Raw genomic sequence first — 14,339 nt, forward strand, 5'->3', positions numbered from 1 at the left:
TTAATTTAATTAATTTAACCTTTCTTTCTATTCTGCCTGCTTCCAGAAAGAATCTAAGGCTGCTTCTAAAGAATTACACTTTGGCTTTTGTTTCTAGATGGTTGATGTATGTGTGCCATCATGCTCTCTAATTTATTATATTTTAATATGCACTTTATGACAAGAAATGTTTCTCATCTATAGTCTCAGTCCTTTGAATTATGAAATAAAAGCCAAAATTAAAGACCATTATATGTAGTTATACTATCCTATACTTTAAAAATTGAGCAAGGTATTAACATTTTGAATAATAACAAATCAACTAGTTTATGTGAGATATTGTGGAAAGAAAAAGCAGGGAACTTTAGCTGACCCACTTGGAGTTAAAAGAGTGAAGGAAATATTGATTTAATCACTTTATTTTCTTCTGCCCTTCAAAACTGAAGAATACTTGAAGTGACAAATGTTATATTCTGAACAAATTAACAGAAATAATACCTATCATATTGTCAGAATCAAAGGCTATGTTACTTTGTCGGAGAAAGTTCCAGGAAGAGGATTCGGGTCAAACGCTTAAGGCCTTGGTAAAATCTATCAGACACTATACCTCCACATTCATATTTGGTTCAGTCTTTAGAATTCATCTTTATAGTTAATTCAGTTGGGGCAAATTAAATTCTTACTGTGACTTATATAGGACCAGAGCATGTGCACAACTTAATTCTGATATATAGTCTTCCTCAAAATTCTCTTTCTCTAAATACATTTTACCATCTTTTGGGCACTAGACTTTTAATGAAATATGCATCTCCTTTGCTTTTACTTCATTCTGGTCTTCTGGCTTTTGTTTTGATTTATATTCCATTAATTACACACACAATTAAGGCTGGTCTTGATGTACAGTTTGATCATTTGGCCAAATTTGGTCATTTCCTATTCTTTCAGTTGCTGGTTAAGTTAGCTAACACTCAATGGATTTTCCATTAGCTGATAGTGTTAATCTCCTGACACAGGCAACAAACCTTAAAACTAATTTCCAAAGTTTGTATCCTAGAATCACTTAAACTTAGTATTGGTATTCAAATTCTAAGCTATGACCTATGAAAAATTACCTACCCTCTTTGAGCTTCTTGGTTATTAAAAAAATAATTTATTCAACTATGTAAAATAGGCTCGGGGATAGGGAGTGAATGTGACAAAGTATTTTTTTTCATCTTTAAAATGCCTGTTGATTGAGCTGTTGTAAGCTTAAATGTATGTAAACTACTAAGCACTGTGCTCAATAAATGTTGTTATTGTTAGTTTTATTATTTTGATAAAATAACTTTTAAAATCACCATATGATTATAACTCATGATTCACACTATAATGGGATTAAAATTTAAGCTACTCCATAAATTATGGAGGCTAAAACGGGTCTTTTCTAGACATATTGATACACTGTTCGTTCTTAGACTCAATTGAAATATAAGCACTCCACAATACAAAATCTTTCACACCCGGTCAGCCAAGAAAAAACTTTCCATCAAAACCATGATCTGGATTAGGAAAGGAAAGTGCCCAAATTGTATCCCGATCCTAGACTTGCCTAGAGTCTTCCAAATGTGTTTCCAATTTACTGTTAAATTTATATTGTTACACTAAATAAGACTAGGAGCCGTAGTTATGCTGAGGGTTAAGCATTGGACTGCTATCCGAATGGTGGACTTTTAAAACCCACCAGACATTGGGAGAGAAAGATGAGGCTGGTTACTCCCGGAAAGATTTACCACCTCTGAAACCAGGTATAAGGTTGTTACTGGTTGGAATGGACTGGATTACAGAGAGTTTGGTTTTAGTTTGGATTGTTTTGGTAAATAATAAGCCTAACTACAGAGCATTTACAACTTTGCTTTGTATCATTACCATGAAAACATTTAAATATGTTAAGGGGTTGTGGACATGGGCAGGTGTGCCAGTTGAGAAGAGCGGCATTTCTGCATCTCACAAAGTTGAACAGGGAACAGGGGGTTCCTGCCAACCAACTGACCGACCGACACGCAGTTGCTTCCGATTCATAGCGACCCTATAGGACAGAGTAGAACTGCTTTTGTGGGTATCCGAGGCTGTGGCTCTTCACAGAAGCAGGAGATCCTCAACGTTCTCCCACGGAGAGGCTGGCGCTTTGAACTGCCGACCTTGTGGCTAGTAGCTCAACTCGTAAGGGAAATTCTATTGATACTTTGTAAATGGTCATAGAAATGGAGCTATTTAGGAATGACAGCGCCAATATCTGCAAGGGTGGCTGAATTTGTGGAATTCCTTCTTTGTACTTTAACGAGCAGTTTCATTAGGCAAACTCCATCTAAGGGTCACCAAGTGTCTTGTCAGCTTTTGGAAGAAAAAGAATCTGGAAGTGGCATGTGGCTGACAAATTGCTACTCATTTGAAAGCCGGCAGTTAGGTATCTTTAAGTGCTTCTGTAAGACTATGCGACATGAAACAGTATCTTGTCGCTAGGGTTTGGGGCTCGCTCCCAAAGTTGCAGAAGGTGATGGGGGACCCGGATCGCGCCAGGTTCGCAGGAGACCAGCCACCAGCGACAGCTCGTCGGTGACAGAATAAGCGCCTGGCTTCCCGGGCCCCTGGTCCTCGCTGGGGAGCCCCTCGACAGCAGATCCACCCCGCCACGTCATTCCTGCGTTTGAGGCTGGCGGGTCCCCGTGACCAGGTGGCGCGGGCGGCCCCGGGGCTCGGGAATCACCTCGTGAGCCTACTCAGCGGCCGGCGAGGGCGGGAGCGAGGAAACCCCGGCCCGGGCGAAGCCCCCGCGCTCCGCCCGCGGAGCCTCCGGGGCGGCCACAGCTGCCTCGCCACCGTCCGTGCTCAACTGGCGGGCGGTCGGTGCCGCCGCCGCACCCCCTCACGACCCCACCCCCACGCCCGCACCCCACCTGAGAGAGGACGACGGGCCAGGGCTCAGGCGGGCGCTGCAGCCCCGCTCGCGCCAATCTCTCTCCCGCCACCCTCCGCCAGCGACCGCTGGGGCGCGAACGTGGAACTGGCGGCGGTCCGCGCCCAACACACCCACTGCCTGAGAGACCCCCAAACTCCGGCCCCGGGCCGCGCGCCTTTCGCCTCGTGCCGTCGCTGCGCGCGCGCGCACGCGCCGGGCGCGCTTGCCGCTGGGCCGGGGGGCGGGACCGCGCGGCTGCGAGCGAGCGGGCGGGGGGCTCGTGGCGCGCGCGCCCCGCACACGCGGGCTGCAGGGAGATATTTTGGGTGGCAGGAGGCCCCTCGTCATTTCCGCCGGGCAGCGTGTCGTGCTGGGGGCTTCACTCCCGCGCGCGAGGCGAGCGGGGCAAGTTGGCTGCGGGCGCGCGGCGGTGGCTCGTTCCCCCCGGCGGCGCTGCGACCCTGGGGCCGGGCAAGTCATGAACTGAAGGCGCGGAGAGAAGGCGACCGGAGCGGAGCCGCAGAGGCAAGCGGCAGCCCTCACCGCTGACCGACCGACCGACCGACTGACCGAGCCTCCCTGGCGTGGAGCCGCGAACCCCGCGCACTCCCCTCCCTCCAGCGGTCCCTTTCGCAGGCAGCTCCTTCTGAGAGTCTTGACAGCCGGGAGCCGGGACACACAAAAGCCACCTTCTCTGCACCGACCGCCCCGCGAGGCAGCGGTCGCCCGGGGGACCCCACCTGAGGGTGCCTGGGCTGCGGAGTTCGTTTGGTGGCGGAGCCCCGCGCCCTGTACGGAACCGATCCCGCCCCCATGGCTCTGATCATGGAACCAGTGAGCAAATGGTCTCCAAGTCAAGTGGTGGACTGGATGAAAGGTAAGGTCCGAGGCTGGGATCGGCGGAGGCCAGGGCGCCAGAGGGGCTAGGCGGGGCTGGGAGATCGGGACCCCGCTGAAGCCTGGACGGCGGGATTCGCTCCCGGGGCCAAGAGGACTAGGCGATCCGGCTTCCCTCTCTAACCACCCCCCACCCGACCCCATTGCTGGGAGGAGACCCCCCCCCGCCCCCCGGACCTGGACCTGCTCTCCGGAGAGCCTCGCTTCCCGGACCCCTTTGTTCCCGGGAAACCTGACGCCCCCTCCATGGCCATCCCTGCCCAGGTGCCTGCTCTGGCGCCAACTCTCCCCGCAACTTTTCCGCTCCAGTAATGGGGTCAGCAGGCGGCCGCCCCCATCTGGTTCTGGGGCTGACCCGCCCGCTGTCGCCCCGGGCTGCGGAGGCTGCAGGGCGCCGCTGCCGCTTTGGGAGAGGCCAGTCTGCCTCCCCCGGGACCTCTCCTCCTGCGCAGTCCGGGGCCCCGCAGCTGCTAAGGCCACCCGGCTGGGGGCCACCACGGGTCCAGAAAGGCGCTCCGCGGCTCTTGGCTCTCACCCATCTCCTTTTCCCTAACCTGGCAATTTCGAATAGCCACCAAGAAGCTCGCCCTCCTGGTCGAAAACGTGGGCTTTTTCTCTTTCCCTGGGCTTTCCTGCCTCACTATCTCCCTCTGTTGTCTGAGTTAAGGGGCTTATGGAGGGACTCCCCCACCCCCTCCTGTACCACTAGGACCACCCCCCTCCTTCCACGTTTCATCCCCAGGTCAAACTCCACCCTAAGGATTTGGGGGATGCTTAGAGGGGTTTGAACAGACGGATCAGGGTGCCCTGGCCACACGTGGGGGTTATTAGTGCCCTGCTGGTGCCTGATCTTGGTCACCAACTCCAGGTAGATGAGTCAGGGACAGAAGGCTTCTGATATTGGGAAATGCCCTTTGAGAAGAGAAGGGAGCCCTCTTCTTGGGGCTTGTGGAGCAATGAGACTTTGGAAGCTCCCCTGGGGTCTTTAGAAGGAAGGTTGGTGCTTAGAAGGGATGGCCACTGAAAGGGAGAAGCTGTTTCCCCAATTTATTTTCAGCCTCATTGCTTATCCTTGTAGATTTTTCTTGATCCATTTTGCCCCCCCTTTATCCCTTGACTCCCCCCCCCGCATTCACTTTGGTGGCAAGTGCTTTGCAATTGCAAAGCACAGTACAAATGTGAGTGAATAGAATTGAAGCAAATTCATTATCGATGGCCCCCCTGTGTGTGGTGCATTGTGCTAAGGTGCTATGGGGGTTATAAAGATGACTAAGACAAAGTCCTGCAGCGGCTCATCTTTTACTGTGTCTTCATTTCCCATATTTGCCTATGAAATAACAGCTTTCCTAGATTCCCGATGATTCCCACCCTCACCCACCCATGCTAGATTCTCAGATACAGTCAAAGGGCTGTCATTTCGATTAATCCGACAGAGAAGAAAGGGCTAAGGCATATGCAGGAAGTGAGCTGCTTAATTAAAACCTGTCTTTATTAGCTAGTGCTACTGTAACAACAATACCACAAGTGGATGACTTTAATAAACAAACACAAATCTATTATTCTCACAGTTTGAGCGGCTAGAGGGCCAAATTCAGGGTGCAGGCTCTAAGGGGGTTTTCTCTTTCTGTTGGCTCAGAAAGGTCCTCAGTATGATTTGGTGTCTTTCTCTATCTCCACTCCTCCTTGCTTGTTTTATCTCTTTCATAGCTCAAAAGTGGTTGATTTAAGACCCACCCTTAACTAATACAGTCTCATTAACATAACAAAGATGACCCATTTCCCAAATGGGATTATAACTCCAGGTTAGAATTCACAACACATTTTGGGAGAACACAATTCAATCCCTAACAGCCATTTCTCTGAATTTATCTAAAAGGTTACTTTAGTGTCAGTCTGTTGCTGAAACACTCAAAAAAAAAAAACCGATCTGTATGGCTTCCTGGGTGTCATATTACCTTTCAAGATTACCTACTTCTCACCAATTCCCAGAATGCTCCCTGACCAGCACTGTATAACTCCATCTTCTTCACCTCCTACCCTCCCCCACAAGTTACCTCTGCACTTTCCCCTCTCTCAGCAATGTAGGTGGACTGAACCTAGTGGAACATGTTTTGACCCACATTCTTAATTTTCCAGTCCCACTAGTTCTTTTAAAACCTCTCCACCCAAAAATGTAGCTTCTTTGAAGCTGGGCTAACATCTTTAGCTGTGATTCAAAGTGGTTGTTTTGTTTAAGTTGATTAACTTGTTTTCATACTTGCTGATAAAGTATTTTGTGAGGTGTTTGAACAAATCCAGGGGGTAACCAAGATACAATTTCCATATCTTTGTACATATAATGTGACTAAAAGAGAATAACTGGTACTATTATTGGGATATTACAAGCCCGAAACAGCTTACCGCTGGAATTTCCATAAGACATATGAATTGGATTGGAGAGATTAGGTGAAATAAGCTTTTAAAACTATGGAACATTTCCTCAGCTTGTAATTTACACCATTACCTCAGGTATTTTTTCCCTCTCTACCGTGTTCCTTTACCATGAGTTTGGAATCTTTGGTTTTGGAATTTGGACCATGTTCCCTAAATAAACTTTAAAAAAAGACATTTAAAATGCGGGTTTCATGCCATCCTCAGATGCAATAAGGTCTAAAAGTCAGCTGCTAATTAAGCTGTAACTCTAGAACAGATAAATATCACTTAGCATTGCATAATGGCTAGGGTTCTAGCACACACACACTGTATATTATACAACATTAAGTGAGGTGGTGTCATAATGGTTATGCATTGGTTCAAAACCACCAGCTGCTCTGCTGAAGAAATAGGAGGCTTTCTACTCCCCTTAAAACTTACAGTCTCGGAAACGCATAGGGGCAGTTGTACTCTGACCGATAGGGTCTCTACAGGTCACTACAAGTCAGAAACAACTTGATGACAAAGAATTTGGTTGGTTTGGGTTTATAGTATTCAAAAGATGGTAATGAGCAGAACTTTTCAACAACATGGTGGGGTTTTCCAGAGCATTCTCTCCCTTATTGATGTGACAGTTTTCATCATCCTTTAAAATTATAGATAGCATTTTAAGCTTATAGCCTATGCTTTCAGCTATTCCAAATCATAAATTGTTATAACTCTTGTTTAATAAGATACATGATTTATGCCCTTTCAAGGGTATTTTTCTCTTTATTGAACAGAAAAGGAATCAGTAAGCATATAAGAATTCCGTGGCTGTGTACTTATGATTAAAGATAATATATAGAAGTAATAGAGTTATAGAATATAGAAACTCAAGTTATCAGGGAAGTAAAGGGAAAAAGAAAACCAGGCTGACAAAATTATTAAACGTGGGTAACATGTAATCAAGATTATATAGAAGGACTATTTATACCTCCCAATTATTTGTGATAAATTTGGGGGACTTAGAAATATACGATCTATTTATTAATGGTTGTTAAAGGTAAATGAAAATGCTTGCATATTTTTATTTGCTTACCCCAACTCCACTATTTATAATGTCTACTACTTGCTGAATTTTTTTTCTGAGTGAATATTTGCTGTCACACAATACCAGTGTCAGTATTAGTAAGCATACGAACTCCTCAAAAGTCAGATAAATGGGCAGATTCTTGACTATCCTGATAGTACTTCTGGTTACTTGCCAATATCTCACAGATTTTCAGAATTTCAAAAAATTCATTTTGTAAAAATTTTGGAGAAAATTAACTACTCATCATTTTAGCATCTTGAAACCAGTAGTCTACAATTGGAAATTGCATTCATTTCTCATGTAGCTTGACAAAACTGTGGAGTAAAAATCCTTCTCAAAGTAAGTAAAAGCTGCTCAGGTATTGGAAAAAGTGACAGAAAAGTAGGTCAATAACTTTCTAATTTTTGTGTGGTCTACTAATCTATATGACATTTTATTTTCTTAGTTCCTATGTGTTCACTTCCAGGACCTGGAAATATTTCATAATCGGCAACTGTGTGAGTCACCAATAATTTTCTACCTTTTTTGCCAAGTGAAATATAACAAAGCCATCTGGACACTTTAGGGCTTCTACTAATTTTATTATTTATTTTCCTTGTCCTTTTTATGCCAAATAATTATAACTTTTTACTTACACCTTTCTCAACTCAGGCTCATTCAAAATATCCACATGACAAAGCTAAATTTATTTTCCAGGACCAGGCTTCTTTCTATGACATCCTTCCAGTGAGTATTTTCTTTTCTGGGTCAAATAAAGTGATTAGGTATTATTTTCAGAGTCAAACAACAGGCCCCCCTTTTTTTGATAGTGTTCTCACAGTGTTTATGACTAGCTCAAACCAATTTTATATTATTATCATTATTAAAATGATCTGAATCTTTACAACAGCCTATTCTCAAATCATCCAACATTCAACTGCTTTGCCCCTCCCTGCCTTGCTTTCTATAAACCATTTTCTATTCGTTTTCCTCAAGCAGCATTCCCTGACTTCTCATTTCTGCCCTGAGATGACTCAGCCATCTTGAGGATAGGAACTGTAATACACTATTTTAGGTATTAAAAAAGGAAAACAACGATAAAACCAGTGTTTTGAACAGAACCCTGTAATAGAGGAAGTGCGGTGATGAAATCAGGCTGATTCAGTAGAAATGTTAGTGCTGTGGAGGGGAATGTATCTGAGAAGGCAAAGAAGTTTTGATAGGTATGCTGCTTCTCTCCTTCCCCCTCTAAGGCTCAGAGCTGAGAGTAAAATGCATCTTAATTAGACAAAGGAAAACATCAACATTTTGAGTTAAATGGACTTGAGAGATTAACTTTGGGGCAGGAATTTACAAGTATAAGGGGAAATGTTAAACAGCATCCTATTGGCTGTATCACTTTATTTTGAAAAATTATATATTTTTTGCAATTGCAAAGTGATTGTATTGTCACCAGTAAGAATCTACTTTGGAGTTGACATTTTGTGAGAACAGGAGTTTTTATAATTTTACACAAAGGATGAATTTAGTTTCTAGATGTAGAGTTTAGTTCACAAGAAACATTTTTTGGGGTGTTATTAACACGTGTTCCTTAAGAAAACACTCATAATTCAGTGCAGACTAGGAACAGTATATTTATGTGGTTGTATTCTGGCCTTTAAAAGGCGTTCTCGTGGCATTGTGTTACAAATTGGGCTGCTAACAGCAGGATCCACAGTTCAAGCTTCGCCATGGGAGAAAGATGGGGCTTTCTACTCCTCTAAAGAGTTACAGTCTTGGAAACCTGCAGGGAGAGTTCTACCTTGTCCTGTAGGGTTGTTATGATTTGGCATTGACTTTATGACAGTGAGGACTTTTTTGTTTTGTTTTGGTTAATTCTAGCCTTTAGCTATTATTTACCCAATAGGTCTGTATGGAGAGTGCTTTCATGGATTGTTTAAATAAACTATTTTTTTGCTTTGGGAGAATTAGACTTTTTAAGGGACAACAATAGCAAGGACACTTACCTCAAGGCAAAGACAGGCGATAAACTAGGGCATTAGGTAATTTTTTTAAGTGCATTCTTATCCAGGTACACAAATACCATCGAAAGAAAAGATCGTGTATTTACTAAGTCAATAAAGGGTACGGTACGTATATGGGGAAGGTACAGTTTTATTTATTTAACTCAGGCATCCTCCAAAAGGGATATGTATTCCAAATGGAGAGGAGCAGCGAGAGACTCGAGTTCAGATGGGGTGATTAACCAGAGAGAGGTTGTGTCTAGGATTGTGTGGTTGAAGGCAAGAGGTGGGCAGGACAGGGAAAGTGAGGGAGGAGCATGAGTAGGTGGCACAAAAGTACAAGAACAAATCTGCATTTCACAAAGACAATAAAACTCTCATCGTGTCCTGAGTTTAAATAAATACCACATTATAAAACTTTGGCTGCCAAAACTAAACCCACAAAGAATGTGTATTGAATTGGTACAGCTGTTTCAAATCTGTTTCTCAGGAATAATTTGGAAATAATGTTAAAATGAGTTATTTTAATGATTAATTACATCATTAACATTATGTTGCTGGATATTTAGAGTTGCCCTGATACACATTATTATGTGAAGAATGGAGATGGAAATTTAAATATTGATGCTATTCTTTAAGCAGTACTATATTATAATTTTCCTTTATACCAGAGCAACCTCAGTTTAGGACTTAATATGTTCTTAATGACTTTTAGCTTTCTGTGTGACTGACAGCACCTCACACGTAATGCAGCTTATGAAAGATGAAGCGTTCCAGAAGAGTGGATGATCTGTACTGTTAAAAGGAAGGTGGTAGAGGCTGAATACATTGATAATAATGGATTCTAAGGCATTTTTATTTTTTATGACTGTCACGGTCCAGTGTCTGACTGAAGAACAAGTATAGTATTCAATTCAGTATAATTTCATTGACTAATGTTCAGTGAGTGAATTCAGGTCCTTCAAATGCCACATTGTTCAGGTCATGTGATCAAAGGAACCAAAAGGGTTAATTTTGCTAAGTATTTTAAAACATTCTTCCATTCAAACAAACATGGATGTTATATATACAACGCAGAAGCAAAATTGGCAGGATTTTAAAGCTGAGACCAGATATAATAGGAATGTCCCATTTGCAGTGGGCTGTTTAAACCTACGTTCCCCAAACCTCTCAGGGTTATGAGTATGTTCACTTCAGCAATTTTGGTTGCATCAGTTGAAGAGTTGGAGAAATGGTAGTTGGGTTTAGAAATGGTAAAATTAATGTACTCTGCTTTCTCTTTTTCTCCCATTATTACAAAGGGGAAAATAGCTTCTTTTTTTTCCAGTTAAGGTCATAATTTGTAGCATCTTAATTTTGATTTATCTACCCATCAACCTGTAGTCAAGATGAACATCTTGATTCGCATCTGAGCCTGTCCTCCTCGCTTTCTAGCCCCATCAGGTTAAAGCGATTTAATGGTTTCTCCATGCTTTTAAGATAAAGATTAGAGCCCTACCTAACATGGCCTAAAAGATGCTTGAATATTTGGCTATTGCCTGTGAGGTAAGCCCCTTTCCTAGTACAAGCTACATTGAACATTCAGTCCTTCCTGTTCTCTCAGCTTTGTACTTAATGTTCTCTTTTCACCTTTCTTCACCCTGTTCATTTCTAGTCCTCCTTCAGATCTTAAACCTTCCAAAGAAAGCCAAATGCTCTCTCAGTGCTGTGTATATTTCCTTTGTCTTATTTGCCAGTTTTCATTGCACATTAATTTGTATGCTCATTTAATTGCTGTCTAGCTTCCCCACTAGATTTATGGTACATGAGGGCAGAAATATTGCTTGCTTTCCATAACAGTACATATGAGAGTTTCTGGTCCAAAGTAAGTGTTCGAAAAATATTTGTCGATTGAAGGAATAAAAAAATACATTCACGGGCTATTGATTTGTCAGCAAATCTGCTCTCCTACATGCTGCATATAAAGTTCCTTATAATGCTCTGATGGATACTTCATTGCCACGGTGTATGCTGTGTGGCAGATTAGAGTGAAAGGACTTTTTCATAGTTTTGGCTCTGGCCAAATTAAAGACCTGTCATCATTTAGACTCCTCTGTTATGAAATAGTAATAATTTCAGGAATCCATAGCACTTCTGTGTTTATGCTATAAATTATAAGTATTATTTGCTCATGTCACAAATGGGCTACTACAATCAGAAAATACTTATGATCTAAATATCAAAACTCATTCCTTTTCCTAGGTCTTTGTATTCCTTTAAAATTTCTAGACTAACTTAACAAATTTTCTAATTGTTATTCATTTTTATGTTTGTAAATGGATGCTCTATATTATTAACAGAATTTATAAAATGCCTAAAGATGGTTTTCTTATTTTTAAAAAAGCTCATCTAAGAAATGAAAAGGCATATTTTCTTGTGAAAATAAAATGCCCTTTGTTAATTAGGAGGATAAAATGGGAAAAAAGCTTGTTAGTATAATATTCTTTATTATATTTATATTCTTTATTATATTTATATATTTCTTATATTTCTTTATTATATTTATATTCTTACTTGCATTCCTTTTATTGGAATATCATTCATATACTATAAAGGTAGATCTTACATGAACATTCATGAACAATTTTCATATTCCCTTTGACTTTGATAAAAAATTCTAATATTCTTTAACAAAATATGTTAATTTTATTAATTTTTGAAGGATTCTTTTGAAAACCCATGTAGAGAGTTCATTGGTGCCTCATAGGGATTTTTTTCTGAATTATAAGCTACTAGACAGCCACCAGTAGGCAAGTCGTAGGGATTTTTTTTTTAAATCTTTTTATTCCCCTTGAAATTTAGCAATGTTGAAATATAACTCTGAATTATTGAAAATTTGAAGGCATTCTTATAGATATGCCAGTTTATTAACTCTTAATAAAACAACCCTTTCAAGTGGAAAATGTTCTAGTTAGTACTGCAAAACAATGGATTGCAGTTGTACCCTGATTTGAACTATAAACAAAAGTTCAACATGATGGAATTTTTTAAACTTTAAGGATATATTTAATTTCTTATTTGATTTTAATGTAAATGAAACTCTTTTGAGGTTTCCCTTGTTATTCTTTCTCTTGTAATTTCAGGAAACAAAGGATATAGGAAGGCATATGAATTCATTGACATATTTTTTAATAAAGTACAGTAATTGCTGTTTTAGTTTTCTATGTGTTTATTATTTTGTCACAATGTAAAATTATTTTAAAAAACCAAGATTAAATAGAATAAAAACTGGCAATGGCATTTTTGCATGAGAGCCTGTCATGATAAAAACATCATTACATAACTAATAACAAGTATAGAACACATGTTTGTGTTATATTTACTTGTCTTTGCTGGTTTTGGGGAAGCAGTCTCGTTGAAAGTAGGTTTGAACATCTCCAGATAAAATGGGAGATAAGAAAAAAACATTGTTAATTGCCTTTTAAAATATTGTCCAATAAACTTACCCGTTTGAACTTTTAATTTTGTTTCATGTATATCTGCTATAATTAAAACTGGTTTGCAACATGTTTTCTCAAGTAATCTCTGCAACAAATGAAGTCTGGCTTATATCCTAGATTTCATGTATAGTATGTATTTTTTATATTTTTATGTATTATATACTTTATGTGTATTTTTTCAGCTTGTTTACCAAAGATCCTGAAAGGATCCATTTTCCAGCAAGTTAGGCTTATAAATTTAGCTTATTAATTAAAGCCTTCCCGATACCGATCATAATCATGCTGAATAATTATCACAGTATTAGTTTGATTATAATTTTGGTCTGATTTTTACATGCCTGTGGTAAATATTTTTTGTACTTTATATTTTTTAAATGTTTGATAGTTCTGAGGACTTGCATTTTTTCCCCCATGCCCGAGCAAAAGAGCCACATTTTCGGGTTGTGTAACTTATATTTTCATCTTCAAAGCAGACCACAAGGCTGGTTGATGCATATAAAGTGTTTTAGAAGTTTTTGCTAATGGTGCTCAAAACTATGCGATAGTCTAGTTTTCCTCTCAGCCTGCCAGCGCCCATGTGGAGGCTTAGTTAGATGTGCTATACAGCCAAACATCGTATGTTTCCTCCATATTTCCCTCTGAAATGGTGCCACGTTAGTTTTCCGGAGTTTCTGTTGGTACTAAAGGTTGCATTAAATCAACAACAGGTTTTCTTGTCTAGACCATAGGATTTCAGATCGATGTTGAATTGTTACCTGTGGATAAAGCTCAGTTGTTTCCAATGTTTGGAGTTAGGTAATTGTTCTTTCTAGTCTTTATTTTCTAGTGTGCATGTATTGTGTAGATAAAATGCTTCAAAATATTTATAGTATGACTAAATTAATAACAGTATCAATAGATTTACCTTATGCTTTAGGGATGCTTTAGAATGTTTTCTATCATAAAATTATAATGATGTGTCTAAAGTAAACTAGAGAGATATATAGAAACCATAGATTCATTCATGTGCCCAATCTAAGTACAATTAATTCTTATGACATGGCCCTACTTTATGCTTACTCTTGTGAACAGATTACTGAAGATGCAGGTGCTATAGCAAAGTGTGAAGAAACCAGATGGTGCTCAGCTAGTAGAAATAATAGGGTATTGGGCCTTAAAGTCTTGTCTTCAAACAAACAACTAACTAAATGCGTTATCAACCAAGTCCACATGGAAGAAGCACACCAGCCCGTGTGATCCAAGGATTGTAAATAATAAAATCTAAATCCAAAGGAGGGAATTGTATCAGCGGTTAAATTGTGAACACTTGGTTTGCAGAAGACTGTGGATGACAGTGGAAGCCCCAAATCCATTTGCAGGGTCCCTGCATGGATTAAGCCTTTGGCAAATCCCCTCTGACTGTAGTCCAGGCATGTGAATCCCCTTGCTATCAGAGAATATTGTAAAGTGTATTATTGCAGATGTAGTTAGATTAAAATGTAGCATCTATCAGAGCCTTGTAAAGTTGATGATAGTTATGTAGTTACGTTAAAATGTAATACATTCTCTTTGGTTTTTCCTTCGACCCATTCTAAAGTTGT

General features: G+C 40.7%; 1 protein-coding gene across 4 annotated transcripts in view; it reads left to right on the forward strand.

The window, feature by feature from the left end:
- The first annotated feature begins 3,239 nt into the window (after nt 1-3,239).
- Nucleotides 3,240-14,339, forward strand: part of CNKSR2 (connector enhancer of kinase suppressor of Ras 2) — a 296,606-nt gene continuing 285,506 nt past the window's right edge. For all 4 annotated transcript variants that reach the window (XM_075539028.1, XM_075539029.1, XM_075539030.1 and 1 more), the window contains exon 1: nt 3,240-3,791. In XM_075539028.1, coding sequence (XP_075395143.1) covers nt 3,728-3,791 — 64 coding nt within the window. In that variant the 5' untranslated portion in view covers nt 3,240-3,727. The remainder of the gene's footprint in view (nt 3,792-14,339) is intronic.

The sequence above is a fragment of the Tenrec ecaudatus genome, chromosome X, assembly GCF_050624435.1.
Source record: "Tenrec ecaudatus isolate mTenEca1 chromosome X, mTenEca1.hap1, whole genome shotgun sequence".
In the NCBI taxonomy this organism is placed as follows: Eukaryota; Metazoa; Chordata; class Mammalia; order Afrosoricida; family Tenrecidae; genus Tenrec; species Tenrec ecaudatus.